Source organism: Pinus tabuliformis, chromosome 7 (assembly GCF_031772625.1).
Source record: "Pinus tabuliformis cultivar Carrire ecotype Pingquan chromosome 7, CPIR1, whole genome shotgun sequence".
Classification (NCBI taxonomy): domain Eukaryota; kingdom Viridiplantae; phylum Streptophyta; class Pinopsida; order Pinales; family Pinaceae; genus Pinus; species Pinus tabuliformis.
In genome coordinates, this window is record NC_142293.1 from 1,276,779,640 (window position 1) to 1,276,806,847 (window position 27,208).

Genomic DNA, 27,208 nt, shown 5'->3' on the forward strand with positions numbered 1-27,208 from the left:
AGAAATCTCCAAACCACATTTTGATTGTCATCGTCATCATCATGATCATCAAAAGAATATCCACAGAAATCTCCAAACCATCATTTTGATTGTCATCATCATCATCGTGATCATCAAAGGAATATCGCTGTGATCATCATGACCATCAAAGGAATATTAAACATAACCATTGTCATCATTAACTAGCTTATACTAATATAAATATATGGTCGTCATCATTATTGTCAACATCGACATCCAAAACTTTGTTTTACGAAAACTGGATTTTTATTTTTATATCGTACGCATTCGATGTTCTGCTTTTATTTATTTTTATACCGTATGCAGATGAATGTCACATTTGATGTTCTGTTTTTATTTTTATATCGTAAACTGATGAATGATGTGTAAATTAGTAAAGGAGTTGTTTTCAGTTTTTTTTTGTTTAAAAAATAACTTTAAATGACACAGATACAAATTTCATTTCAATTTTTTTTCAGTCAAATTCCAACACAAGAAAATAAAAAAAATCATACTAACAACAACTCCATTATAAAATATATTTAAAAAAAAAAAAACTAAATTCCACACCGACCCACTGAACTACCACTTCAACTGCGGTAGTTTTGTGAATTACATATTGACGGCTTTAAAGAGAAGAGGAGAGCACCTTCCTTTCCAAACATAGAGCGAGTGCACTACTTACAAAGGGTGTCTCTAGCTTTGCCTGCATTAACATTAACAGTAGGCATTCTTTGTATTTTCTCCCCTTTCTTCTTCATATGGTTATTGCACAAGAGAAGGGTTAGTGCCACATTGCCACCAGGCCCCCCTGCATGGCCCATCATCGGAAATCTGCACCAATTGAAACTGCCTGCTCACCGTAATCTTAAAGCCCTTGCTCACAAATATGGTCCCATTTTGTTTCTCCGCTTGGGCTCCGTCCCTGCAGTCGTAGTTTCTTCTTCTGCGACAGCAAAACAGTTTCTCAAAACTCATGATTTGATCTTTGCCAGCCGACCACCAACCGCTGCTGGGAGATTAATGTTCTACGATTGTAAAGATGTGGGGTTCTCTCCGTACGGAGATCACTGGAGGCATGTGAGAAAAATATGCGTATTAGAACTCCTGACTGCCAAAAGAATCGAGACCTTCAGGCACGTGCGAGAGGAAGAGGTGTCTGCCATGGTCCAATCAATATGGGAGGAGAGTAAGAGCGGAATAGTGAGCGTGAATGTGAGCAAGGCCGTCAATACTGTCAACTCCAATATAATTTTGCGGATACTGGCGGGGAGGAAATTTAGTGACGATGATTTGGGTGGCGAATTCAAAGGGTTCAAGGATCTGATGGTGGAGATGACAGCTGCGGTTGGAGAGTTCAATATTGGAGACTTCATTCCGTATTTGGATTGGCTTGATTTGCAAGGTATCAATCAACGCCTCAAGAAGCTCCGTAAAACATTCGATGGATTCGTCGAGAGAATGATAAACGAGCATGTTAATCTCAATCATTTCAATTTCCAGAAAGGCGCAGACGCAGAGCCTCGCGTTCAAGACTTCGTGGATGTGCTGCTCCGAATGGCTGAGACGGACACCAATATCACACGGGAAACCATCAAGGCCCTTGTGATGGTACATATCTTGGGATTCTGCTTTTTTTATATTATTTGGCATCCTCATTCTTGAACTTCAGTCCATCATCATTTTGCATTAATTGGATTTGTATGTGTATGTGTGTAGAACATGTTCGGGGCTGGCCAGGAGACGACATCCACTACGTTTGAATGGGTAATTAGTGAGCTGTTCAGACATCCCAATGCAATGACGAGATTGCAGGAAGAAATTGAATCGGTCGTTGGCAAACATGGTCGTTAGAATATACAAGTGCACAATCAGTTTACAATTTCTTATTGTGGTATGAAGGTCCACTTTTTTTATATAAGTATAGATTTATTCTATTATGGATTTAAGATGAGGTGAGATGAATCAAATTTTTTCGGGTATAAATATATTTTCATCGTTGGAGTTATATTTTTGAATGTTATATAGATTAAATTTTTTTTAATCCAATAGACTTTTTTTTTCAAGATATTTTCATAATTATTTTTAAATGATATATATTATATATAATTGACATTAAAATGTTTTATATAACATGTACATCACATTTGTCAAATTAAAATGGTTTATTATTATTATTATTATTATATTTTTAAGTATATGTCAATACTAATTTATATTAAAAAAATTTATTGATAATTCACATTTCATATTTTTTTATATACAGCTTTAAAATATTTTATTTTAACAATATCTACATAAATTAGTTAACATAGATTCTCAAATAACTTGTTGAAATATTTTTTAAAAGCATAAAGTTTAAACATTTTTTATTTCTGATTACTTTACCACATTCATTTTTTTTATTATAATTCACACCATTTTTCTATTTCAAGTATAATTTACATTTATTTTAAAGAAGCATGTGTCACTCTATAGACTAAAAGACAAATTTACACATCCTCTAACACTGAGCTATAGAATAAGCCTCTGGGCTCAATAATAATAATATAACTTGTTTTATTATATTTATTAAATAAATATAAATAATGTTTTGGATTTCAGAGATCTGTGGTTTGTGCTTCTTGAATTTTCGACCGGAGAATCCACAGTAGTAGAATTTTTACACCAACGTTTCAAATCCCAAATGGGATCCAAATAATGTTTTATTAATTCTCTACTATTTAAATTTTAAAAAATACAATTTAATATGAATATTATATTAATATATGTTTTTTATTTTCTATATAAAATAATATTTTATATTCTAAAATTAATAACTCTTCTTTTTTTTTTTAAATATTTCTATTATTCCAAAAATAAATTTACTTTAAAATTTGGAAATACTTTCTATTTAAATACTTTCTAACCTAAAAAGTCAACCCATCGTATGGATCAATGATTCAAAACGCCTCGACCAAAAAGTGATTTCCCAAAAAATTCTTATACATTAATTATATTTAAATATATAATCCCAAAATTTAGATATCAATTCAAAACATCTCAATCACTAATTAAGATGGGCTACACAGTTACAAAGTTTTATGAATATTATATTATGATATATAATTCATTATATATATAAAATAATATTTTAGGTTTTAAAATTAATATGTAAATTTTTATTAAAAGACATTTGCGTCATTCTCTGGTATTATAGAATAAATAAATTTACTTCCCAATTTTGGATACCAGGGATAACAGACGCAATCAAACTTCCATCAACTTCTATTTGCGTTTACCCCAAATTGGATATGTTACGAAAAGGTCTCTTGACCCTTGAAATTAACGTATATTTATAAAGGATCTCACATCTCTGCTAAGAGGTATGACGATTATTTTTGACAATTATTTTTCACTTATGCATGACTTCAACATAATTACAAATTCTAACGATTGCGAAGACACAGATATCATGAATGGAGAGATTATCGAATTCGTTTGGGTGTAACAACCAAAACACGAAAATCAATACTGCTCAGACGCAATTGGCATCGTCTACGTATAATTTAGACAGAATGGAAAAAGAATATCTAAATTTAAATTTCAATAAAATAAAATAAGACATCCATTTTTATAAATTAAGTAATAAATCAGTGTTATTATTATTTTTTTAAATTAAAATTAAAATTTAAAAAATAAAATTTGTATTTTTTTTCTAAGTTTGGTACGACCTTCTCATTTTCGAGTTTTTACATGTCCATTATTTACCCAATTTCCGGGGACGGTAGCACAAGAATCAAACCCAAAATCTTTGGTTCGGTGAGACTTCATTTCCACGGCCATTGCCACTTGAGCTACCCCATATGGACAAAATTTGTATTTTTATAAGTTAATAGTTATATTAAAAAAAAATTATTGAATATTTTGGTTTAAATTTAAAGAAATAAAATATATAATTCTTGATTTGGATAGACAACCTTGAATTTGATGACTAATATAGTGCAAATGTAAATTAAAGATACGTTTGCATTAGCATTGAAATTAGGGCCTTGCTCTTTAATTGCATAGAGGGGGACTTTACCAATCTGTAAAATTCATATTGATGGAATTCTAAACCTTAACACTAATTTGAATTCATTATTTTCATTGTAATTTAGCTATATTTAAACTAATCAGGAGGAGTGACTACTATGTAGCGCTGGTTTAAATTGTGTTTTAGAATATATAAAAAGATTTAACGTCTTCAAAATTTACTTGGTCATTTCCATTTTTTTAGTACATCTCATAAGATTGCAATTCCAATGCATAATTACTTGATTTTAAATAAAATTGATGGAAAGAAAATGACCAAAATATATAATAGTGACACTAAAATTTTAATTTTTGCAATTTCTTTTATTATTAATAATACTTTTTATGATACATATTAATTTCATATTAAAAATTAAATGAATTACACAACTTTCCCTTATTATTTTTATTAAGAAGTAATTGATTTTTTTTTTTAATTACTCAGAAATATTTTATTATCTTAAAAAAATTTAGCCCTTTTATTATATATATATAAAGTTGATATTGAAACAAATTAGTGAACATGTTTTTTCAAATAATTTATTAAAGTATTATATTAAAAGATTTTAAAAATCGTAAGAATTATACAACTTCACCACAATCCAATGCAAGAGCATACTTTTTTAATACTTTTAAATAAAACTAACTAATATGTAAATCATTTTTTTATTATATTTTATTTTATTGTAGTTCACATTTGTTATTTTATTTAATAATATTTTACTTTATTTTTAAAGGAACATGTGTTAATAAGGGGGTTGAACACAAACATAATTACACATCCCCTTATAATGGGTTGTAGAACCAACGTAGATCCATCTTAAGTATGGATCTAACCTGAGCCTAGAGGGATCAAATTTCTTTAGGTGCAAACTTATTTTAGAGAGCAAAAAACAATGTGTAATATTTATTATTTAAATTGTATTTTTGAATGTTATAGAGATTACATAACATGTGTATTGAGTGATTTAATCAACAGACATTAAATTTGATTTTTTATTAATAATATATTTTTAAATATATGTCAATATTAATTTATATTAAAATATTTTACTCATAACTCACAATTGATATTTTATTCTATATAACATTAAAGACATGCACCTGAAATATTTTTTTCCTCATCTACTATATAATGGTATTGCATTCTCTTTAGATTTACAGATGTATATGTAACAATATTTTGATTTTCTATTTTCTTGGTATGGTTGTTAGATTAAAAACAAGAGACTTTGTTCCTTTTGACATAGTTATCGTCAACATATGCCTTGTACACTCGGCTCAACCAATTCAAAATATTAAATTACCCACTATAATTTCCTTTTAATGGTTTGTTTAATTGAACTTTGTAGTTTAATCCCCTACTCCTGCATGTAACAATATTTTATCAAGATACTTTTCTCACTTCCTTTCACCTTACTCAGAGTCTTCTATGATATATACACACTTAAACTCTTAATGAAAATTTTCCTTTAACTTGCATATATTTTGATTTTCTTTTTAACCCATCTTTGTTAAAGTTTCCTAACAATATTAAAATTACGATTGTTGTTACACCAAAATCCTTCAGGTGTTAGTAAATGGATGCATCGCTAGACTTAACGGATCCACAAGAGGCGGTCAAGCACATGTCACGAAACACACATGGAGTGCTGGTTTATCCAATGTCCAATAATCTCGGCCCCAATTTGAACTAGGTGTGATTCAAACTCGGGACCTTTGTGTGTGATACCGCTTGTTAGAATCACAATTGTCGTTACACCAAAACCTACAGGTGTTAGTAAACAGACACATCACCAGTGTTAAGAGATCCACAAGAGGCGGTTAAGCAGATGTCATGAAACACATGAGCAGCATTGATTTATCGAATGTCCAAGAATAATTGTTGGAAGCAATGTTAATACTGAGAGGCAAGGGGGAGTGAATCAATATTAAGGCTAATTCAAACTTTTATATAGATTTTTCGTTACTCATTCAAACTTGGCATCCACTAAATGAGAGAAACCAATAACAAAACCATAACAGTAACCATATGAATCAACAGAAGAATACACATCATGAGAATCACAAATATGACACAAAGGTTTAATGTGGAAACCATTTCAGGAAAAAACCACCAAAGCTTGTTGTTGTTATTGATGAAAAAATTAGAGCACCTACTTTATTACATTAATATGTTTGTGAGCCACCACTCAAGGGAAGCACCAACTACTTTGATTGTTTACTAGCGCCCACTAGTAGGAAGCACCAACTCACTCCTTATGCAAACACGTGATCAACCTACCAGAAGCACCAATTGAAGCACCAACTTCATGTATTTGTTGCAAACACAAACTCGCAACTCCTTGGATCTATGCAAGCACCAACTTGTAGGAGGAACCAACCCCTAAGACTTCACATACACCCACTAGAGATGGAAGCACCAACTTCCTCCATGCATGCTCCAACGCACACTCAAAAGGAAACTCACTACTCAGTGTACATGGTAGCTATTGTGCCTGATATCATTTATGTTCTCCTAAAATATGTTTCCTCTACATATCCCATGTTGCACTATGCCCTCTACTCACTCTGCAGCATCCCACTATTTTACTCAACAATAGTCACTCATACACAACCCTAAAACTGCTTTCCATAATGCAACATCGTCCTTCTTCTCTCAACCCTCTATTTTTTCACAAGCTCTCTTGGTCCCACACTATAACACTCAATGCACTCAACCTCATTTCTTATTCCACAGGCTTTCTCGGCCTCACACAGTAGTCTTAGCACACTCTGGGCCTTTTTCCTTTGCAAAGGCACTCTCTTCCTTTCTCTGTAGCTTACGCTCACTCAGTTTACCCTCAGCAATGCACACACACATACCTCTCCTTTGAACTCACTGGCCACAATGTTGCTTTCCCACCTTTGCTTAACTGCAATCCTAGGTTTTATTTCATTGTCACACAAAGAACTATGGAGTCCCTGTCAGCCATCACTCTACTATTCACACTTCCCAAGTGTACTCCTCCATGGCATATCCATCCCTCTGTTGCATCTCTTTATTGAATTCTGCTACTATAATCATACTAAATGTGAAGCATGGGCTTCTGAAAATTTTGTCCTCCCCAGTCACTCAAAAATCAATTTGGAGAATGGGTCACTATGTCATTCTCTGTGCTGAGAATTAAATCTTAGTCAACCTACACACTCCAACAAGGCTCTTGTCCTTTCTGTGAAGAAATATCCTGTCCCAGAGGCTCTGATATTCATTTAGTTCCTTGTAGCACGCAAGGAACCACAGGGATGAATTGGCACAACTCAATGACAGACTCCATTTAAATCATCTTGTGTAATCATGGTCATTGCTGCATTGACCCAATAATCTCCATCTCTGTCTCCTACCTACGATAGTCACCACTGACTCTCTTGTCCTCTGAGATGACTTTAGGTCAGTTATTCATCCCAGAGCATCTAAAATATTTTTGTTGGTTTTAAATTTTATGGATGACCAATGATATGAATTATTTAAAACAGGTTCTTAAGCCTTAACAATTACTCAACTAGATGAAAGGGTTGTTATTTGTCTAGCTATAGTTAATTGATTTAAAGTGAATGAATAGCAGAATATGTAATGGTATAACTTGCTAAATATTCAAACCTAATATTTAATTGGTTATAAGCAAAGAATACAGGAAAACAACATTTCCTGTAGAACAAAATATATTCAAACGAATGTAGATTTATGCGACAATTAATTGATATAGGGGAGTTTATAATAACAAATTGTCTTATAAGATAGTCCCTAGTTATTGTTGATAACTTCACAAGGGATTTAAGACTGACTAATACTCAGTATGATCTTACCCAGTTCTCTACATAAAGAATTCAATATATGAAGCAATACATAATGAAATAAACACATGTGAAAACCTACAAGAAGAAAGAACTATAGTAGGAAAATTCAAGATCCTTTCATTAGCTTTGCAATTCTCCATCTCGGGTACAATTATGTTTTCAATGTTCATACAAGGTTTCAACTCATAGTAACTTGAATGAGGAGTTACTTATACAAAACTAAATATCTGCTATAGATATTTCTTACAAAATATTCCGAAAATTGTACAAAATAATGGGAAATTAAAACTGCTAAGTGGTGGCACTATCTTTTAGGAATTTGTTGACTGGTCCCCAAAACGTGTTGCTGAGCTGTGTTGGTTGAAAATGAAAGTTACTCAATTACTTGATAGAAATGATCCTATATTTCTTCACTTGGTATGGTGACATTCACCAACTTCCTGTAGGCTTCATCTACTTCTGTATATTTCTCAACAGTGGGCTTATTTATAGAAAGATGTTTTATTTCATACTCAATGGTCAAGTCAAAATCTAATGCTTCCAATGCTTGCTTCCCTGTCCCCTTTTATGCCTGCAAAACTTGATTTGTCAGTTGCTTTGCTGTAAAGTTTATGGAAGAAATCTTCTAAACTAATAAGACTATCATTTGGAGCCACTAATCCTGGCAATCCTCTCTGATTATGTAAATTAAGATTAAAGTGAAATATTTGAACGTAGGTCCTTAATAATTGACATTTTTTTTCAAGTTGTGTCATCAATTTCTTATTTTGGACAACCTTTTTTATCTCCAAAATGGTTTTTGTTTTGTCTAAAATATGTATCTGCTCCAACTCCGTCCTTCTCTTTGAATTAAGAACTCTGATCATATCAGTAGCCTCACTAGGTTTATCTTTAAGCAATTATTTCCCTTCATCAATGGCTACTTGATATTTGTTGATGAGTTCCTCCTGCTCGAAAATGGTCTAAATGGATGGCCATATTCCAGTTATGGCTTGACTAATTTTTGACCAAATGCTTTCCTTGGCTTGGGCCAAGGTTTGTGCCATTAGTGACTGACTTTGCAATTCTCCGATCCTTCTATTCAACCTGCGTGTTTTCTACATTTCCTTAACATAAAAGCTATCATTTTTTATTTTTTGTGCTTCCAAACTAGAAAATTTCTTATGGAGCCTCTCATTCTCTTTCTTTTCATGAATGAGTTCCTGTGAGATTTCGTTCAAATCCTCTTTTTTCCATGCAGATTCCCCTATGGCTAATGAAGATGTAATATAATAGTTGTGATGGGGGCTACAAATAATTGAGTAAATTTCTCTTTTTCTTTAAGAAACTTCTCAATTTGTTCGTCCATGGATTTAATCTATACATTTTACTCTGTTATTAGTATGAGAATTTATTCCTTATGTTGTTCAGTCTCTGCTATTTACTTAGTCTAGGGGTCCTATGTAGAAGGCATTCAACTATTTTCTCATTGCTGCAATATCTTTGTTCTTTCTTCTGATTATATCTTTTGGTTATTTTACATCGGTAGGGTCATATCCTATTTTAATGAATAAGTCCTCCAATAGCTTAACCCTATTATCCTTGGGCAGAGATGATATTTTCTCAATTTTCAATTGAGACTAGACATTTGATAGAGCAATTTTAAGCTTAGGCAATGCCATAGCAGTGTTGGTCATGGTTGAGAACAACATCTCACCAGCCTGCCTATGCATGTCCATTTGCTTAATTGGATGAATTTGATTGGCATAAAATGAGAGTATAGTTTTCTTATAATCAGCAAAACTGCTGATTATAAGTAAACTATAATCTCTTGACCCCTCATCTATATTTTCATCCACCAAAGGCCTCCCATGGTGGATGAAAATATAGATGAGGGGCCAAGAGATCTTATCAAAATCTTTCTCGAAGAAGCCCTAGAGTGATAAAGGAACACGATGATGGACAACTTTTCCTAAATCCTTTAGCGGCTACCCAAGGGCGACGCATCTACCTTTTGCAGCTACTTTGGAAGCAGCACACCCTTTAAGGTACAAGTTAACATTGACATTCCCATATTTGAGGGTCAGATGGATGCAGACGCTGTAGATAAATTGTTAAATATGATAGAAGGATATGTTTTCATTTATGATTTTCCAGTCGGGAAAAGATGACTATTGCAGTTCCCAAAGCAGCCCCCCACGTTAAGGACTACTGCGAAACCTACTGTGAGCAGAAGTATGAAAGTGCGAACTCATTGTTTTCAGTTGCACCCACTTGGAACTCATTTCATGATGCCACTAAGGAGCAGTACTACCTTGTCGGGAGCTATGAGGATAAATACATAAATTGGACAAATCTTCGACAGGGAAGTGTCCAAGATGTGCCGGAGTTTACGAATGTTTTTCATACCCTTCTCACATAGTTGGGTATCAAGGATTCTGAGAAGCATTTGGTTCTCATGTACTACGACTGCCTACATAGGTACATCAAGGACAAGATGGAGTTCCTGGACATCTCTTCACTCAGCACAGCATACCGATATGCCGTCAAGATCGAGAAAAAGTTTAAACAAAAGAAGCAAGACCTTGGATCTACGAATCCGAATCAAGGGAAAGGTGCCCCCAAATTGTAGAACAAAGGACAAATCCAACGCAGGGTGGCCCAGGACAACTCGCCAAAGCCACAAGCAAAGAGAAACACAACGAGGCTGAAGAAGGACACAAGAAAGTGGTGTGAGTTCCATGAGAGCTCCACTCACAACACAAGTTAGTGTTGGGCAAAGTCGTCACTAGTGGCTGAGATAAAGGCTTTAAGATCAGATGCATGTTTCGACTCTGAGTAAAAACCCAACAAGGGGAATGTCAAAGGGAAGAAGAATATCAATGTGGAGCCCAACGCCACCATTTCCACCATGAAGATCTAAACGAAGGAACTTGAAGATCTAGAGGAGGAGGAGCACCTATTCCACTCCTAGATATGGGTAAAGAGTTCCCCGCTACAGTTCATTGTCGACAGCAGGAGCTAGAAGAACGTCATTTTGGCAGAGGTCTTGAAGCTGCTAGGCTTACCGACCATAGCACATCCACAACTATACACCATCGAGTGGCTCCACCAAGGACAGGATCTTCGCATGAGTTAGCAGTGCCGCCTTCCATACATCATCAAGCCCTTCATGGATGAGGTACTATGTGACGTTGCTCCCGTTGATGTTTGTGATGTATTATTAGGCCAAACATACTTATGGAAGTGACATGATATGTATGAGTCAAGGCCTCATGCTATTATTGTTACTTTGGGAAATAATTTGTATAGGATACCGGAGGTACTATCGTCTACCGCCATCTCTTTGGTTACTACAAAACAATGCAGTAAGCTCATTTCCAAAACCAGGAAATTCGTTTTCCTGATAATACGTCCTCAGCGAATGAAGAAGATGGTGGCCACAACCTCCAGACAGGGCCACTACGCATAACAACAACAGATTGACAAGGTCATGGAGGAGTATGAGGACATCTTCACCTTGCCTACAGGGGTGCCTCTGCACTGTCAGGTCAAGCACTCCATCGATCTGACCCCAAGTGCACCCCTTCCCAATGGAACCATCTATTGGTGCTCTATTCTGGAGAACGAAAAAATCAAGAGGCAGATTTAGGAAATGCTGCAAAAAGGTCACATCTGACTGAGTTCATCACCCTGTGGGAGCCCAATCGTGTTGGTACAAAAGAAGGATGGGACTTGGAGACTCTGTATTGACTATCCGATGCTGAACAAGATCACTGTCCAGAATAGGTACCCGATCCCACGGATTGATGATGTTATGGACCAACTAAAGGGGGGAAATATTTCCACAAGATCGACTTGAAATCAAGATATGCATAGGTACCAATCGAACCATCTGATGTGCGGAGGACTCCCTTCAAATCCAAGGAGGGCCTTTTCGAATGATTGGTTATGCCTTTTGGTTTGATGAATGCTCCTGCAACCTTCATGAGGCTGATGGATGATATCTTGTGGCCATTCACCAACTCATTTGTAGTGGTATACTTGGATGACATCCTAATCTTCAGCCAGAGTTGGGAAGAGCACCTCCACCACATCCGATAGGTTCTTCAAACATTGCGACAACACAAGATATGTGCCAATTTGGAGAAATGAACTTTTGGCATGACCCAGGTTCAGTATCTGGGATACATTATTTATGAATTGCGGGTGCATATGGATCTAGCCAAGATCCAAGTCATTCGCGATTGCCCAGTTCCAACCACTTTGACAGAGCTTCATAGCTTTCTGGGTCTTGCCAATTTCTACGACAGGTTCATGTTGCAACTCTCTCATATCACTTGGCCTTTGAGTCAAGTCACTAAGGGAGGAGCCAAAGAAAAATTATTTTGGTCTGAATCTGAACACAAGGCGTTCACAGAGTTGAAACATCACCTCTGCTTTGCACCAGTGCTCACATTACCATACTTGCAACAACCATTTGAAATCGTGACAAATTCCTTTGATTATGCTATTGGGGAAGTCCTTACTCAGCAGGAGCATTTAGTGGCATATCACAGTGAGACACTTTCGGACACAATCCTGAAGTATCCCACTTATGAAAAAGAGATGTATTCCATTGTGCAGGCCTACCGAAAATGGAAGCATTACATTTTGTGGAAGGAAACGATCATCCACACAGACCACCAGCCCCCGTAGTTCATACAAATGCAAGGGAAGTTGCAGAATGATCGCCATCAAAACTAGTCCACATACATGCAACAATTCCATTTGAATATCAAGTATAAGAAGGGAAGCACAAATAATGTAGCGGATTGCCTCAACCGACCACCGATCATGGCATTAACCACCATGCTCAACTCTTGTTGGCACGAGACTTCTGATTAGCCAATTCTCTATAAAAGTGACCCAAAATTTGTCCACACATATCAGAATCTCTCGGAGGGTCAACAAGTTCTATATTTTCACCTCCAGGATGTCCTATTATGCCACTTGGGAAACCTCTGTGTTCCTTTAAGCGAGCGTGCCAAGATGATTTGATAAGCACTCTACAGTCGGTCCACTAGGCGTTTCAAGGTTGAGAAAATGGTGGCACTACTCCAGAGGTATTTCTATTGGCCAAATCTTCGACAAGATATCAGGAAGTACATCAGATCTTACATTTCCTACACCATTGCCAAACCAACCATCAAGAATAAAGGCCTATGTACTCCGCTACCTAGCCCTAGTCAACCTTGGGAATCCATCTCCATGGATTACATGTCAGGCCTTCCTTATACTAAGCATGACAATGACTATGTTTTTGTGGCCGTCGACAGATTCTTGAAGATGGCCATTATGGTGGCCTGCCAGAAGAATATCACAATGGAAGACACTACTAAACTCTTCTTTGAACGAGTGTGGGTATAGTTTTGGATCCCACATTCTATCATCTTAGATCCAGACAACATGTTCCTAAGTACATTTTTGTCCAGTCTCTAGTCAATGCTGGACACCAATCTCATTAAGTCAATAACTTCCATCCCCAAACTAATAGCCAGACAGAGGTTGTCAATAGGATGATCATACACATTCTGCGCATGTACAACTCAAAGAATCCATGCACATGGGATGAGATCCTCCCCTATGTCTAGCGCAGTTATAACTGGGTTCTCCATAGCTTGACTGGCCACAACCCTTTTCAGATGGGCTTGGGATTCCAGCCCATCTGGATCTTGGCTGGATCCACATGAACCCCCTGTTCATCAATAATGTACCCAAGATACTAAACACTGGTCATGCCAAAAATGCATTTCTCCAAATTAGCACATATCTTGTGTTGTCGCAGTGTTTGGAGAACCTGTCAGATGTGGTGGAGGTGCTCTTCCCAACTCTCGCTAAAGATCAAGATGTCATCCAAGTATATCACCACAAATGAGTTGGTGAATGGCTGCAAGATGTCATCCATCAGCCTCATGAAAATTGCAGGAGCATTCGTCAACCCAAAAGGCAGAACCAAACATTCGAAAAGGCATATATACACATTGAATATCTCATTTCTTGATAATACGATCATGGTGTTAACCACCATGCTCAACTCTTGTGGGCACGAGACTTTTAATTGGCCAATTATCTAGAAAAGTGACCCAGAATTCGTCCACACATAGTTCGAGATTTTCACCTCCAAGTTGCCCTATTATGCCACTTGGTACACTTTTGCGTTCCTTCAAGCGAGCGTGCTAAGATGATTTGGGAAGCACACTACAGTCGGGCTACTGGGCATTTTGGGGTCAAGAAAACGGTGGCAGTACTGTAGAAGTATTTCTATTCGCCAAATCTTCGACAAGATGTCGAGAAGTACATTAGATCCTACACTTCCTGTGCCATTTCCAAACCGACCATCAAGAAGCAAGGCCTCTATACTCCGCTGCCTACCCCTAGTTGACCTTGGGAATCCATATACATGGATTACATGCTAGGCCTTCCTTCTACTAAGCATGGAAACGACTATGTTTTTGTGGTTGTCAACAGATTCTCAAAGATGGCTATCATGGTGACTTACAAGAAGAATATCACGGCGGAAGCCACTGCTAAACTCTTCTTTGAATGAATGTGGGTACACTTTGGGATGCGAGAGTCTATCATCTCTGATTGGGACAACAGGTTCCTTAGTACATTTTGGTCCAGTCTCTGGTCGATGCTAAACACCAAGCTCACTAAGTCCACAACTTTCCATCCCCAAACTGATGGCCAGACAGATGTCGTCAACAAGTCGATGGTACACATTCTGCACATGTGCAACTCAAAGTATCCATGCACATGGGATGAGAGCCTCCCCTATGTCCAGAACAGTTATAACCAGGCTCTCCACAGCTCGACTGACCAAAACCCTTTTCAGGTGGGCTTGGGATTCCAGCCACTATGTCCCACTGATGTGGCCATCCATTTGCAGCTACTCTGACAGATTGGGTTCATGTCTAGTTGGAAACCGATAAGGCAAACAAATTCATTGAGCACATCCAACATATCTGTAAGCAGGTTCACGACATTCTGGAGAAATCAAATGCCAAGTACAAGTAGCGACATGATCAACATCGGGTGCCATACAAGTTTCAACTGCGCGACAAAGTGTAATTGCATTTGCAACAGGAGCACATCACTGGAGCCTATCAGAAACTCAAACCACTTTGATATGGTCCTTACACCATTACCAAGGCTGTGGGAGACAATGCATTTGAGCTCAACATCCCCCCATTCATTGGCTTGCACCTAGTGTTCCATGTGGACTGCCTTTGACCATACTTACCACCATAGCTAGACACATGAAACATTGTAGAACAGCTCACACCTACAAAGTTAAATCCATATTGCATGGAACAAGCCACAACTGATCAGATCATGGACAAATAGATCAAGAACACCTGACAACAAAGGATCAAACTATATCAAGTTGGCAAAGCAGTCCAACTCCTTCACCAGGGCAAGTAGCTCACCAGGGACCAATTTCAGTAGAAGTTTCCTCATCTTATTGAGGAACTCAACGCAATGGGGACCATTGCTTCCTAACAGGGGAGGAATGATCCAGGTGGATATTGGCGGCCACCTGCCTTTTCCACTTGGACCCCCACCATTATTTCTTTTAGTTTTTAAGTTTCCTTATTTGTAGCACAATTTACTATTTTTGGCATTTTTTCGAGTCTTGAACTTCTGGAGCTCACTCAAAAGTTGTAGTCCTCTGACAAATCTTTCTAACGAGGTATTTTGCATGTCAAATGGAGATCATATGCCCAAGTTACGACCCTGAGAAGTTGGTGTACTAATTTACCCAAACGGGGCCCATAGTTTGGCACGTCATCTCCTAGGGTTAGGTTTTTGGATGTTTAACATTTTCCATTGTTTCTAAATAATAAATACGCCTTGGAGACTCATTGTAACAGAGTTCAGAGGCATGTAGCCACCATATCTCTTTTTAGAGATAAGCTACCATCGCCCGAGCTATTCTTATTTCCATTATGTTTGTAAGCATATTTCAGTATTTGATATTAATGAAATGAAGTGTTATTTCTACTACATCTTTGGATTTATGGTTATATCTATAATTTGTTGCGTTCCTGTTGAAATCTGGATCAAGTAATGGAGGTGATAAATTTGTAGGTCACCAATAGATTGAGAATTGGCCTATATCATGTTGCAAGGACTTGTGTCAATTTTCCATATTTTTTAAAACCTTCATCAGGACAGGATTGCCAATCAATTGTAGATTTGAATGCATATACATTATTACAATGTTTTGTTATCAAGGAAGCCAATTCGAATAATATATAGGAATTGAAAATGTGGAGCTAACCGTTGGATATAAATTCAATTTTCCACCATTTAATGTGATTCAAGCTTTTGGATTTATATGTGAGAGAGTAAACTCTCTTGTAGGATGGAGAAATCTTGAACGTTTTTCTTTTCCCTCATAAAATATCATGAAATGGAGTTCCAAATGAGGATCTTGCATGTTCAAATTCAATGATATGAATGTATTTTCAACAAATATAAGTGTGTTGCCTTATTATTTTCAAGGTTGCTTTCTAGAATTGTTAAGTTTTGAAATTGTTTTTTCATATAGATTTAAAATGAATTTGGTGTTAGCTTTTAAAAAATTGGAACTGTTTGTTTTTTTCCATTAAGAAAAAAGATTTAAGGTAATTAAAATCATTATTTGGGAACATTGAATGATGAAACCACCTTAAAAGAACATTTAAAATGATTTTGTTTATTTTTTAAAAATATTTTTTCATATTGTCTCTAATAGTCGGAATTATGGACATATAGTCTCTATAGAGACAATATGCTTTTAATCTCAGCTATTGTCCCTTAAGAGACAAAAATGTAATTATCTCTAAAGAGACAAAATGGAAGCGTCTCTAGAGAGACAAACAAAATTTTCTCTAGAGAGACAAATAAAATTATCTCTCAAGAGACAATAATTTGTGTGTCTTTATACACAATAATAATATGTGTTCTATATTGTCTTTATATAGAAAATTTTTTAAGGCAATAATTTTGAGACACTAATTTTGAGACACCAAATTAAAGATAATATTTAAGACAATACACAAGTTTCTTTTTGTCTCAAGTTAAGAAATTGGCTTGAAAATTGTCTTAAAACCCCCCTACATGTAGTAGTGCTCTCGTGGACATTTAGATGGAAACATTTTCTATTAGGATTTGGATTTTTTTTTGTATAGTTGATGGATATTAGGATATCATAGGATTTGGAAATGTAAACATAATGGACTTGCAACGAACAGATTCAAATGCCACCAAACTCCACATCAAACGTTGTTATCAAGTTGTAAAGGGTTGAAATTTAGAACATCAAATTTGGCCTTTTATATGGGAATGTTCTAATCATTTTCGTTGTCATCATATTCATCATGATAATCAAAGGAATATTAAACATAATCACCATCATCATTAGCAAGCTTATACTAATAAACATGTATTGCCATCATCATTGTCCTCCTCCTCTTCCTAATGATGATGAGTCTTGTTCTAGACTTGAAACTTCGACAACGTAAAAATGAAGACTGTGGAATATCTGAATTGAGAACCTCAAAAACCACACCACAGAAATCTCCAAACCATCATTTTGATTGTCATCATCATCATTATGATCATCAAAGGAATATCCACAGAAATCTCCAAACCATCATTTTGATTGTCATCGTCGTCATCATGATCATCAAAGGGATATCGCTGTGATCATCATGACCATCAAAGGAATATTAAACATAACCATTGTCATCATTAGCTATCTTATATTAATATAAATATATTGTCGTCATCATTATTGTCAACATCGACATCCAAAACCTTGTTTTAAGAAAACTGGATTTTTATTTTTATATCGTACGCGGATGAATGACGCATTTGATGTTTCTGCTTTTATTTATTTTTATACTGTATGCGGATGAATGACACATTTGATGTTCTGTTTTTATTTTTATATCATACACTGATGAATGAGATATTCGATGTGCAGATTAAGAAATGAGATATTCGATGTGTAAAATAATAAAGGAGTTGTTTTCAGTTTTTTGGTTCAAAAAATAAATTTAAATAACACAAATACAAATTTCATTTCAATTTTTCTTTGAGTCAAATTCCAACACAAGAAAATCAAAAAAATCATACTAAAAACAACTCCAGTCCATTATGAAATATATTTAAAAAAAAAAAACCTAAATTCCACACTGACCCACTAAACTACCACTTCAACTGCGGTAGTTTATTGAATTACATATTGACGGCTTTAAAGAGAAGAGGAGAGCAGCTTCCTTTCCAAACATAGAGCAAGTGCACTACTTACAAATTTTGAAAATGTAATTTCAGCTGTGCAACAGTTGAGGCGTGCAGCAGCACTAAGCTAATGACCCAGCGCTTGCATTCCTACCAAAACAACGCTAGAAAGTTACCAAGGATCGGGAGGCATAAACACTCCAATATTATGAGAAAAACCAAATCGCAAGCAGGCAGTGGCAGCGATAAGAAATATCGCCGATGAGCGATCGCCGATATCGCATCGGCGAAGTCGCAGTGGAGGACTTACAAAGATGCATTTAAAGGTTGCGATGAGCGATCGCCGATATCGCATCGGCGTATCACTATCGACATTTTCAATATGGCAGGCTTTTCATGGGTTATGTTGTGACCCGATAACTCGGACCCGACGGGTATTCAAAATTTTGTTTAATATTATTTCAGTTCCGTAAGCGGCTCTTTTTCATGTTTTAATGTATTTCAGGCATATATATATATATATATATATATGATCGGAGATATCGGCCCATAGCACAATCGGCATATCACAATTGGGGAAACCATGGGTACACAATCTTTTATATTAGTGCTATGTGATGAAGCCCGAACCCGATGGGTTTCCGAAGCATAATGGTTTAACTTTTGAAGTCCGTCAAAAGGAAACTTTATGTGTTCTGCAGTGCTTTTCATATATTTTCAAATATGAGGAGAAACAGAGAATTGGCGCGGAGCTAGTTAAGAGCGGACGTGAAGCAGTACAGCAGTAGGCGACTGCATTCAATTCTTAGTATGGCCGAAGAAGGAAACAGGTTGCAATCCAACTCTTTCACATTGAATTTCTCAGCCACCACAGTAAATATGAAACTCAGTCGAGGACAAGAAGGACAGCCTCGAGCAGCTCACAGCATGGGTCTCCATCCTCATTCATTAATTCGCTCAAATTTTGTATGTAATCAGTTTTTATGTAGTTGTGTAAAAAAAAAAAAAGTAGTAGAGCTCAGAAGTCCGCAGAGAGAGTGAGTGCGTGCAAAAGCGCAGCAGCGCAAGTGAATGTTTGTAATACGCAGCAGCGTAGCATACTGAATGTAATGGGAAATGAATGAATAGAATAGCACTGTATTTCTTTCTGGTGAATCCCTCTGAGTGAAAGAGGATGAATTTTGTACCAAGTTCTTTTTAATACAAATCCCTTTTATGCATGTTATACTCTGTTCTCAGAAACAATCTTTTAAACTTCCGCTGTGTTAAAGATCCTATGGCAGCATCAGAGTATTGTCTCTGTAGCAGCATCAGAGTATTGTCTCTGTGGCAGTTTATATTGTTTTTGGGATTTTGACAGAAAAATCCCCAACAGTGGTATCAGAGCAAGTTTAGGCTCTTTGAAGGGTTCAAAGAAGCTGAAGGAAGGATTCTTACTGCAGCAACTTCTCCAGCAGTGTGAAGACTCAGGCAAAAGAATCCAAGGTATTTTTCAGTGATTTTTAATACATAGTCAAGTAGTGCAAGAATGGCTGGCACCAGCACCAGCAATAGCATGGGTATGCAGCTCCCATTATTTGATGGTAAAAACTATGACTATTGGGAAATAACAATGAAAGCCTTGTTTGCTTCCCAAGACTTATGGGAAATAGTTGAAGATGGTTTTGAACAACCAGCAGATGAAAATGAGTTTAATGCATTAACTCAGGGAGAGAAGGATCTGTTAAAGAGCCACAAGAAGAAGGACTCAAAATCCCTCTTCTTCTTGTATCAGGCAGTGCATGGAAGCGTGTTTCCAAGGTTAGCAGCATCTAAGACATCCAAAGAAGCATGGCAAACTCTTAAAACAGCCTATCAAGGCATGGAGAAAGTGAAAACAACAAAGCTAGAGTTGCTGAGGAAAGATTTTGAGAATCTGAACATGAAGGAGTCAGACAATATTGACTCATTCTTCACTCATGTAATTGGCCTGGTCACACAAATAAGATCTCATGGAGAGATACTTGAAGAAAGGAGGATTGTGGAGAAACTATTGAGGTGCCTACCCTCAAGGTTCCATGTGATTGTCACCACCATAGAAGAGACAAAGGATCTCTCAAAATTTTCAGTTGATGAGCTTCATGCATCATTGATCACACATGAGCAGAGGTTGAGTAGAAATGAAAACTCATCTCTAGAGCAAGCCTTCAAGACTCAGATGTCCTTTGGAAGAGGAAGAGGTCAAGGCAGAGGAAAAAAGAGAGGAAGAGGCAGAAGCCAGAACAGAGGTGGAAGGAACAGTCCAGCGAATGCTCAAGGAAGAGGCAGCAATCCAAATCAGAACCAAGGTCAAGGCAGCAGCCAACAAGGAGGACAAAATCATGCTCAAGGACAAAGGTATGAAAAACCCAATGTCCAATGTTATTATTGTAAAAAATATGGGCATTATGCCAGTGAATGTAGGAAGAAGCAGCATGATGTGAATAATAGATCTAATGTAAATATTACTAGAGAAAATATCAGCCAAGATAATGTACTGTTAGCTTGTAATATGGCTGAAACAAACAGTGAAGATATATGGTTTCTAGACTCCGGTTGCAGCAACCATATGACAGGAAACATAGCTTTGTTTTCTGCTTTATATCAAAGTGTGAAGTCACAAGTCACACTTGGGACTGATAGCAAAATTTCTATTATGGGTAAAGGAGAAGTTAAAATATTTACAAAGCAAGGTGAAAAGAAAACCATAGCAGATGTCTATTATGTTCCTGGAATGAGATGTAATCTTTTGAGTATTGGACAACTTGTCCAAAAAGGTTACAATGTTTTCTTTGAGAATGATGTATGCACCATCATGGATATAGCACCCAGCAAAAGATGCATTGCTGAAGTGAAGATGACAAGGAACAGGATGTTCCCTCTCAGAATAAGAGCAGAATTGAAAAACAAAGAAGTAACTGCAACAGTTTCCCAAGAGGCTCTCCAAAGTGTGCCAAAGGATGAAAATTGGTTGTGGCACTTGAGATTTGGACATCTCAACTTTGGAGGTCTTAACTTGTTGAGCAAAAAAGGAATGGTAAGAGGATTGCCATTGATAGAGAAACCGGACAGCCTTTGTGAAGGCTGCATATTGGGAAAACAACACAGAGAAAGTTTTCCAAGCGCGAAAAGCATAAGGGCAAAAGCACCCTTAGAGATTGTCCACTCAGACTTATGTGGACGGATGCAAAATCAATCTTTAGAAAGCAGCCAATATTTTCTAACATTTATTGATGATTTTACAAGAAAAGCTTGGGTTTATTTCTTGAAGAATAAAAGTGAAGTGTTTGAAAAATTCCGGAATTTCAAAGCACTTGTGGAAAATCAAAGTGGGCTGCGTATTAAAGTCTTGAGAACAGACAAAGGAGGTGAGTATATCTCCAAGGAATTCCTACGGTTTTGCAGAGAAAATGGAATTCATAAACAGTTTACAACTAGGTACACCCCACAGCAAAATGGAGTTGCTGAAAGGAAGAACAGGACCATTATGGATATGGCGAGGAGCATGTTGAAGGAAAAGCATTTGCCAAATGATTATTAGGCTGAAGCTGTAAACTGTGCAGTATATATTTTGAACAGGTGTCCTACAAAAGCTGTGATGAACAAAGTGCCGGAAGAAGCATGGAGTGGGAGAAAGCAAGTAGTCACCCACATGAAAGTTTTTGGATGTGTGGCCTATGCACACATTCCCGACCAGCTAAGGAGGACGTTGGACAGCAAAGGGGAGAAATGTATCTTCATTGGATACAGTGAGGAGTCCAAAGCTTACAGGCTGTATATCCCATCCACCAAGAAATTCTTTGTGACCAGAGATGTTTAGTTCATTGAGGAGGAAGCTTGGGATGGAAGCATAGAGAAAACAGTTAATGTTAAAAACTGTTTGTCTCATGATGAAGATGATGAAGAGGTGGCTGAAATACGTCCCCAAACAACAGCGCCAACACAAGGACAGCAAGGAACACCCTTGAGGAGAAATGAGAGTGCTTCTCCAAGCACACCACAAGGAGGAGATTCAAGTGCATCTTCAAGCATTTGCACACCAAGTGAAAGAGGTAAGAAATTCAGAAACTTAAGTGACATTTATAATGAAGGAATGAATTCCTTATTTTCCTTGTATTGTCATGTTGAAGACCCTATTCATTTCGAAGATGCTATTAAAGATAAGAAATGGATAGAAGCTATGGATGAGGAGATGAATGCCATAGAAAGAAACAAGACATGGGATTTGGTAGAGCTACCAAAAGGTAAAGAGGTCATAGGAGTTAAATGGGTCTACAAGACCAAGTGCAATGCTGAAGGCAAGATAGAAAGGCACAAGGCAGGGCTGGTTTTCAAGGGATACAAGCAGCAATATGGGAGAGATTATGAGGAGACTTTCACACCGGTTGCAAGAATGGAAACCGTGAGAGCAGTGCTATCCATAGCAGCACAAAGCAAATGGAAAGTCTACCAAATGGATGTGAAGTCGGCATTCCTAAATGGAGTGTTAAAGGAGGAGGTATATATTGAGCAGCCTCTAGGCTATGAGAAGAAAGGCCAAGAACACAAAGTTTGCAAATTGAAGAAAGCTCTTTATGGGCTGAAGCAAGCGCCAAGAGCGTGGTACAGTAGAATAGATTCCTATCTACTGGAAAATGAATTTGACAAATGTGAGGGAGAACCCACTGTCTACATCAAAGAAAAGGATGGTAAGATTTTAATAGTTGTCTTGTATGTTGATGATGTGATTTTTACAGGTAATGATGACTACCTCATTGAAAATTTTAAATCAGTCATGAAAGAAGAGTTTGAGATGACTGACATGGGCTTGCTGAGATACTTCTTAGGGATAGAAGTAAATCAAAATGAAAATGGAATTTTTATCTCTCAGGCAAGATATGTAAATGAAGTGTTGAGCAGGTTTAATATGCAAGAATGCAAAGCAGCAAACACTCCCACGGTAATGGGATTAAAACTCAGCAAAGAGGACAGCAGCAAGGATTTTGATCCTAGCTTATATAAGAGCATAGTTGGCAGTCTTATGTATTTAACTGCAACTAGGCCTGACATAATGTTTGCTGTTAGTTTGATTTCCAGATTCATTTTGAGGCCAAAAGAGGCACACTGGCAGGAAGCAAAAAGAATTCTGAGGTATGTCAAAGGTACAAAGAGGTTTGGCATTTTATATACTTTTTCAGAAAATTCAGATTTAGTTGGCTACACCGATAGCGATTGGGCTAGAAGTGTGGATGATCGGAAAAGCACTTCTGGTTATGCTTTTCATATGGGTTCAGGAGCCATTTCATGGGCTTCCAAGAAACAGCCAATTGTGGCATTGTCCACAACAGAAGCAGAGTACGTGGCAGCTACAGCAGCAGCATGTCAAGTAGTGTGGATGAGAAGAATGTTGAGGAGCTTAGGCCAAGAGCAGGCAAAAGCAACAGTGATTTATTGTGACAATAGCTCTGCTATTGCCTTGTCCAAGAATTCTGTGTTTCACAAACGAACGAAACACATTGATACAAGGTTTCATTATATCAGAGAATTGGTAAGCAATGGAGAAATCAGTTTACAACATTGCAGGACTCAGGAACAGGTAGCAGACATTTTGACAAAGCCATTGGATCAGAAAAGCTTTGAATTTTTGAGGAAGTGTTTGGGTATGATTGAATGCCCAACAGTTGAAATTAAAGGGGAGTGTTGAAAATGTAATTTCAACTGTGCAACAGTTGAGGCGTGCAGCAGCACTAAGCTAATGACCGAGCGCTTGCATTCCTACCAAAATAGCGCCGGAAAGTTACCAAGGATCGGGAGGCATAAACACTCCAATATTATGAGAAAAACCAAATTGCAGGTAGGCAGTGGCAGTGATAAGAAATATCGCCGATGAGCGATCGCCGATATCGCATCGGCGAAGTCGCAGTGGAGGACTTACAAAAATGCATTTAAAGGTTGCAATGAGCGATTGCCGATATCGCATCGGTGTATCGCTATCAGCATTTTCAATATGGCAGGCTTTTCATGGGTTATGTTGTGACCCGATAACCCGGACCTGACGAGTATTCAAAATTTTGTTTAATATTATTTCAGTTCCGTAAGCGGCTCTTTTTCGTGTTTTAATGTATTTCAGGCATATATATATATATATATATATATGATCGGAGGTATCGGCCCATAGCGCGATCGGCATATCGCAATCGGGGAAACCATGGGTACACAATCTTTTATATGAGTGCTATGCGATGAAGCCCGGACCCGATGGGTTTCCGAAGCATAATGGTTTAACTTTTGAAGTCCGTCAAAAGGAAACTTTGTGTGTTTTGCAGTGATTTTCATATATTTTCAAATATGAGGAGAAACAGAGAATTGGCGCGGAGCTAGTTAAGAGCTGACGTGAAGCAGTACAGCAGTAGGCGACTGCATTCAATTCTTAGTATGGCTGAAGAAGGAAATAGGTTGCAATCCAACTCTTTCACATTGAATTTCTCAGCCACCACAGTAAATATGAAACTCAGTCGAGGACAAGAAGGACAGCCTCGAGCAGCTCACAGCATGGGTCTCCATCCTCATTCATTAATTCGCTCAAGTTTTGTATGTAATCAGTTTTTATGTAGTTGTGTAAAAAAAGAAAAAGTAGTAGAGCTCAGAAGTCCACAGAGAGAGTGAGTGCGTGCAAAAGCGTAGCAGCGCAAGTGAATGTTTGTAATAGGCAGCAGCGCAAGTGAATGTTTGTAATAGGCAGCAGCGTAGCATACTGAATGTAAAGGGAAATGAATGAATAGAATAGCACTATATTTCTTTCTGGTGAATCCCTCTGAGTGAAAGAGGATGAATTTTGTACCAAGTTCTTTTTAATACAAATCCATTTTATGCATGTTATACTCTGTTCTCAGAAACAATCTTTTAAAATTCCGCTGTGTTAAAGATCCTGTGGCAGCATCAGAGTATTGTATCTGTAGCAGCATCAGAGTATTGTCTCTGTGGCAGTTTATATTTTTTTTGGGATTTTGACAGAAAAATCCCCAACAATAAAGGGTGTGCACGATATCGGTTTTCATAGTTTGCCTCTGTCTCTAGCTTTGCCTGCATTAACATTAACAATAGACATTCTTTGTATGTTCTCCCCTTTCTTCTTCATATGGTTATTGCACAAGAGAAGGGTTACTGCCACATTGCCACCAGGCCCCCGTGCATGGCCCATCATCGGAAATCTGCACCAATTGAAACTGCCTGCTCACTGTAATCTTAAAGCCCTTGCTCACAAATATGGTCCCATTTTGTTTCTCCGCTTGGGCTCCGTCCCTGCAGTCGTAGTTTCTTCTTCTACGACAGCAAAACAGTTTCTCAAAACTCATGATTTGATCTTTGCCAGCCGACCACCAATCGCTGCTGGGAGATTAATGTTCTACAATTGTAAAGATGTGGGGTTCTCTCCGTACGGAGATCACTGGAGGCATGTGAGAAAAATATGCGTATTAGAACTCCTGACTGCCAAAAGAATCGAGACCTTTAGGCATGTGCGAGAGGAAGAGGTGTCTGCCATGGTCCAATCAATATGGGAGGAGAGTAAGAGCGGAATAGTGAGCGTGAATGTGAGCAAGGCCGTCACTACTGTCAACTCCAATATAATTTTGCGGATATTGGCGGGGAGAAAATTTAGTGACGATGATTTGGGTGGCGAATTCAAAGGGTTCAAGGATCTGATGGTAGAGATGACAGCTGCGGTTGGAGAGTTCAATATTGGAGACTTCATTTCGTATTTGGATTGGCTTGATTTGAAAGGTATCAATCAACGCCTCAAGAAGCTCCGTAAAACATTCGATGGATTCGTCGAGAGAATGATAAATGAGCATGTTAATCTCAATCATTTCAATTTCTAGAAAAGCGCAGACGGAGAGCCTCGCGTTCAAGACTTCGTGGATGTGTTGCTCCGAATGGCCGAGGCGGACACCAATATCACACGGGAAACCATCAAGGCCCTTGTGATTGTACATATCTTGGGATTCTGCTTTTTTATATTATTTGACATCCTCATTCTTGAACTTCAGTCCATCATCATTTTGCATTAATTGGATTTGTATGTGTTTGTGTGTAAGACATGTTCGTGGGTTGCCTGGAGTCGACATCCACTACGTTTGAATGGGCAATTAGTGAGCTGCTCAGACATCCCAATGCAATGACGCGATTGCAGGAAGAAATTGAATCGGTCGTTGGAAAACATGGTAGGGTAAAGGAGTCGGATTTGGCAAGCATGAAATACCTCTACTATGTGGTGAAAGAGACTCTCCGATTATACCCACCCGCACGGCTAGGTCTGCCTCACGAATCTGTAGAGGTTGTGACGGTAGGAGGATTCTACATACCGAAGAAAATAAGAGTATTGGTAAGAGTAATGTAACAATATTTTATCAAGATACTTTTCTCACTTAATTTCACCTTATTCAGAGTCTTCTATGATATATACACACTTAAACTCTTAATGAAAATTTTCCTTTAACTTGCATATATTTTGATTTTCTTTTTAACCCATCTTTGTTAAAGTTTCCTAACAATATTAAAATTACGATTGTTGTTACACCAAAATCCTTCAGGTGTTAGTAAATGGATGCATCGCGAGACTTAACGGATCCACAAGAGGCGGTCAAGCACATGTCATGAAACACACATGGAGTGCTAGTTTATCCAATGTCCATTAATCTCACTCCCAATTCGAACTAGGTGTGATTCGAACTCGGGACCTTTGTCTCGGATACCGCTTCTTAGAATCACAATTGTCGTTACACCAAAACCTACAGGTGTTAGTAAACAGACGCATCACCAGTGTTAAGAGATCCACAAGAGGTAGTTAAGCAGATGTCATGAAACACATGAGGAGCGTTGATTTATCAAATGTCCAAGAATAATTGTTGGAAGCAATGTTAATACTGAGAGGCAAGGGGGAGTGAATGAATATTAAGGCTAATTCAAACTTTTATATAGATTTTTCGTTACTCATTCAAACTTGGCATCCACTAAATGAGAGAAACCAATAACAAAACCATAACAGTAACCATATGAATCAACAGAAGAA

The 27,208-nt window shown here is 37.4% G+C and overlaps 1 protein-coding gene and 1 pseudogene across 1 annotated transcript; both read left to right on the forward strand.

The window, feature by feature from the left end:
- Positions 1 to 1,023: 1,023 nt before the first annotated feature.
- LOC149252134 (cytochrome P450 750A1 pseudogene) lies at positions 1,024 to 1,854 on the forward strand (annotated as a pseudogene).
- Positions 1,855 to 24,573: 22,719 nt separating this feature from the next.
- LOC149252135 (cytochrome P450 750A1-like) lies at positions 24,574 to 26,536 on the forward strand. Its single transcript, XM_089454084.1, has 4 exons — positions 24,574 to 24,694; positions 25,153 to 25,920; positions 26,019 to 26,126; positions 26,235 to 26,536. The coding sequence occupies exons 1-4, from the start codon at positions 24,574 to 24,576 to the stop codon at positions 26,534 to 26,536; spliced, it is 1,299 nt and encodes a 432-aa protein (XP_089310210.1).
- Positions 26,537 to 27,208: the final 672 nt, after the last annotated feature.

Excerpts from the sequence above, each read along its gene's own strand:
- LOC149252135 (XM_089454084.1), top strand. The coding sequence starts at position 24,574 with ATGGCTGAAGAAGGAAATAGGTTGCAATCCAACTCTTTCACATTGAAT. Across the intron at positions 24,695-25,152 it reads TCGAGCAGCTCACAGCATGG|AAAAATCCCCAACAATAAAG; the intron begins GTCTCCATCCTC and ends GGATTTTGACAG. Across the intron at positions 26,127-26,234 it reads CCATCAAGGCCCTTGTGATT|ACATGTTCGTGGGTTGCCTG; the intron begins GTACATATCTTG and ends TTTGTGTGTAAG.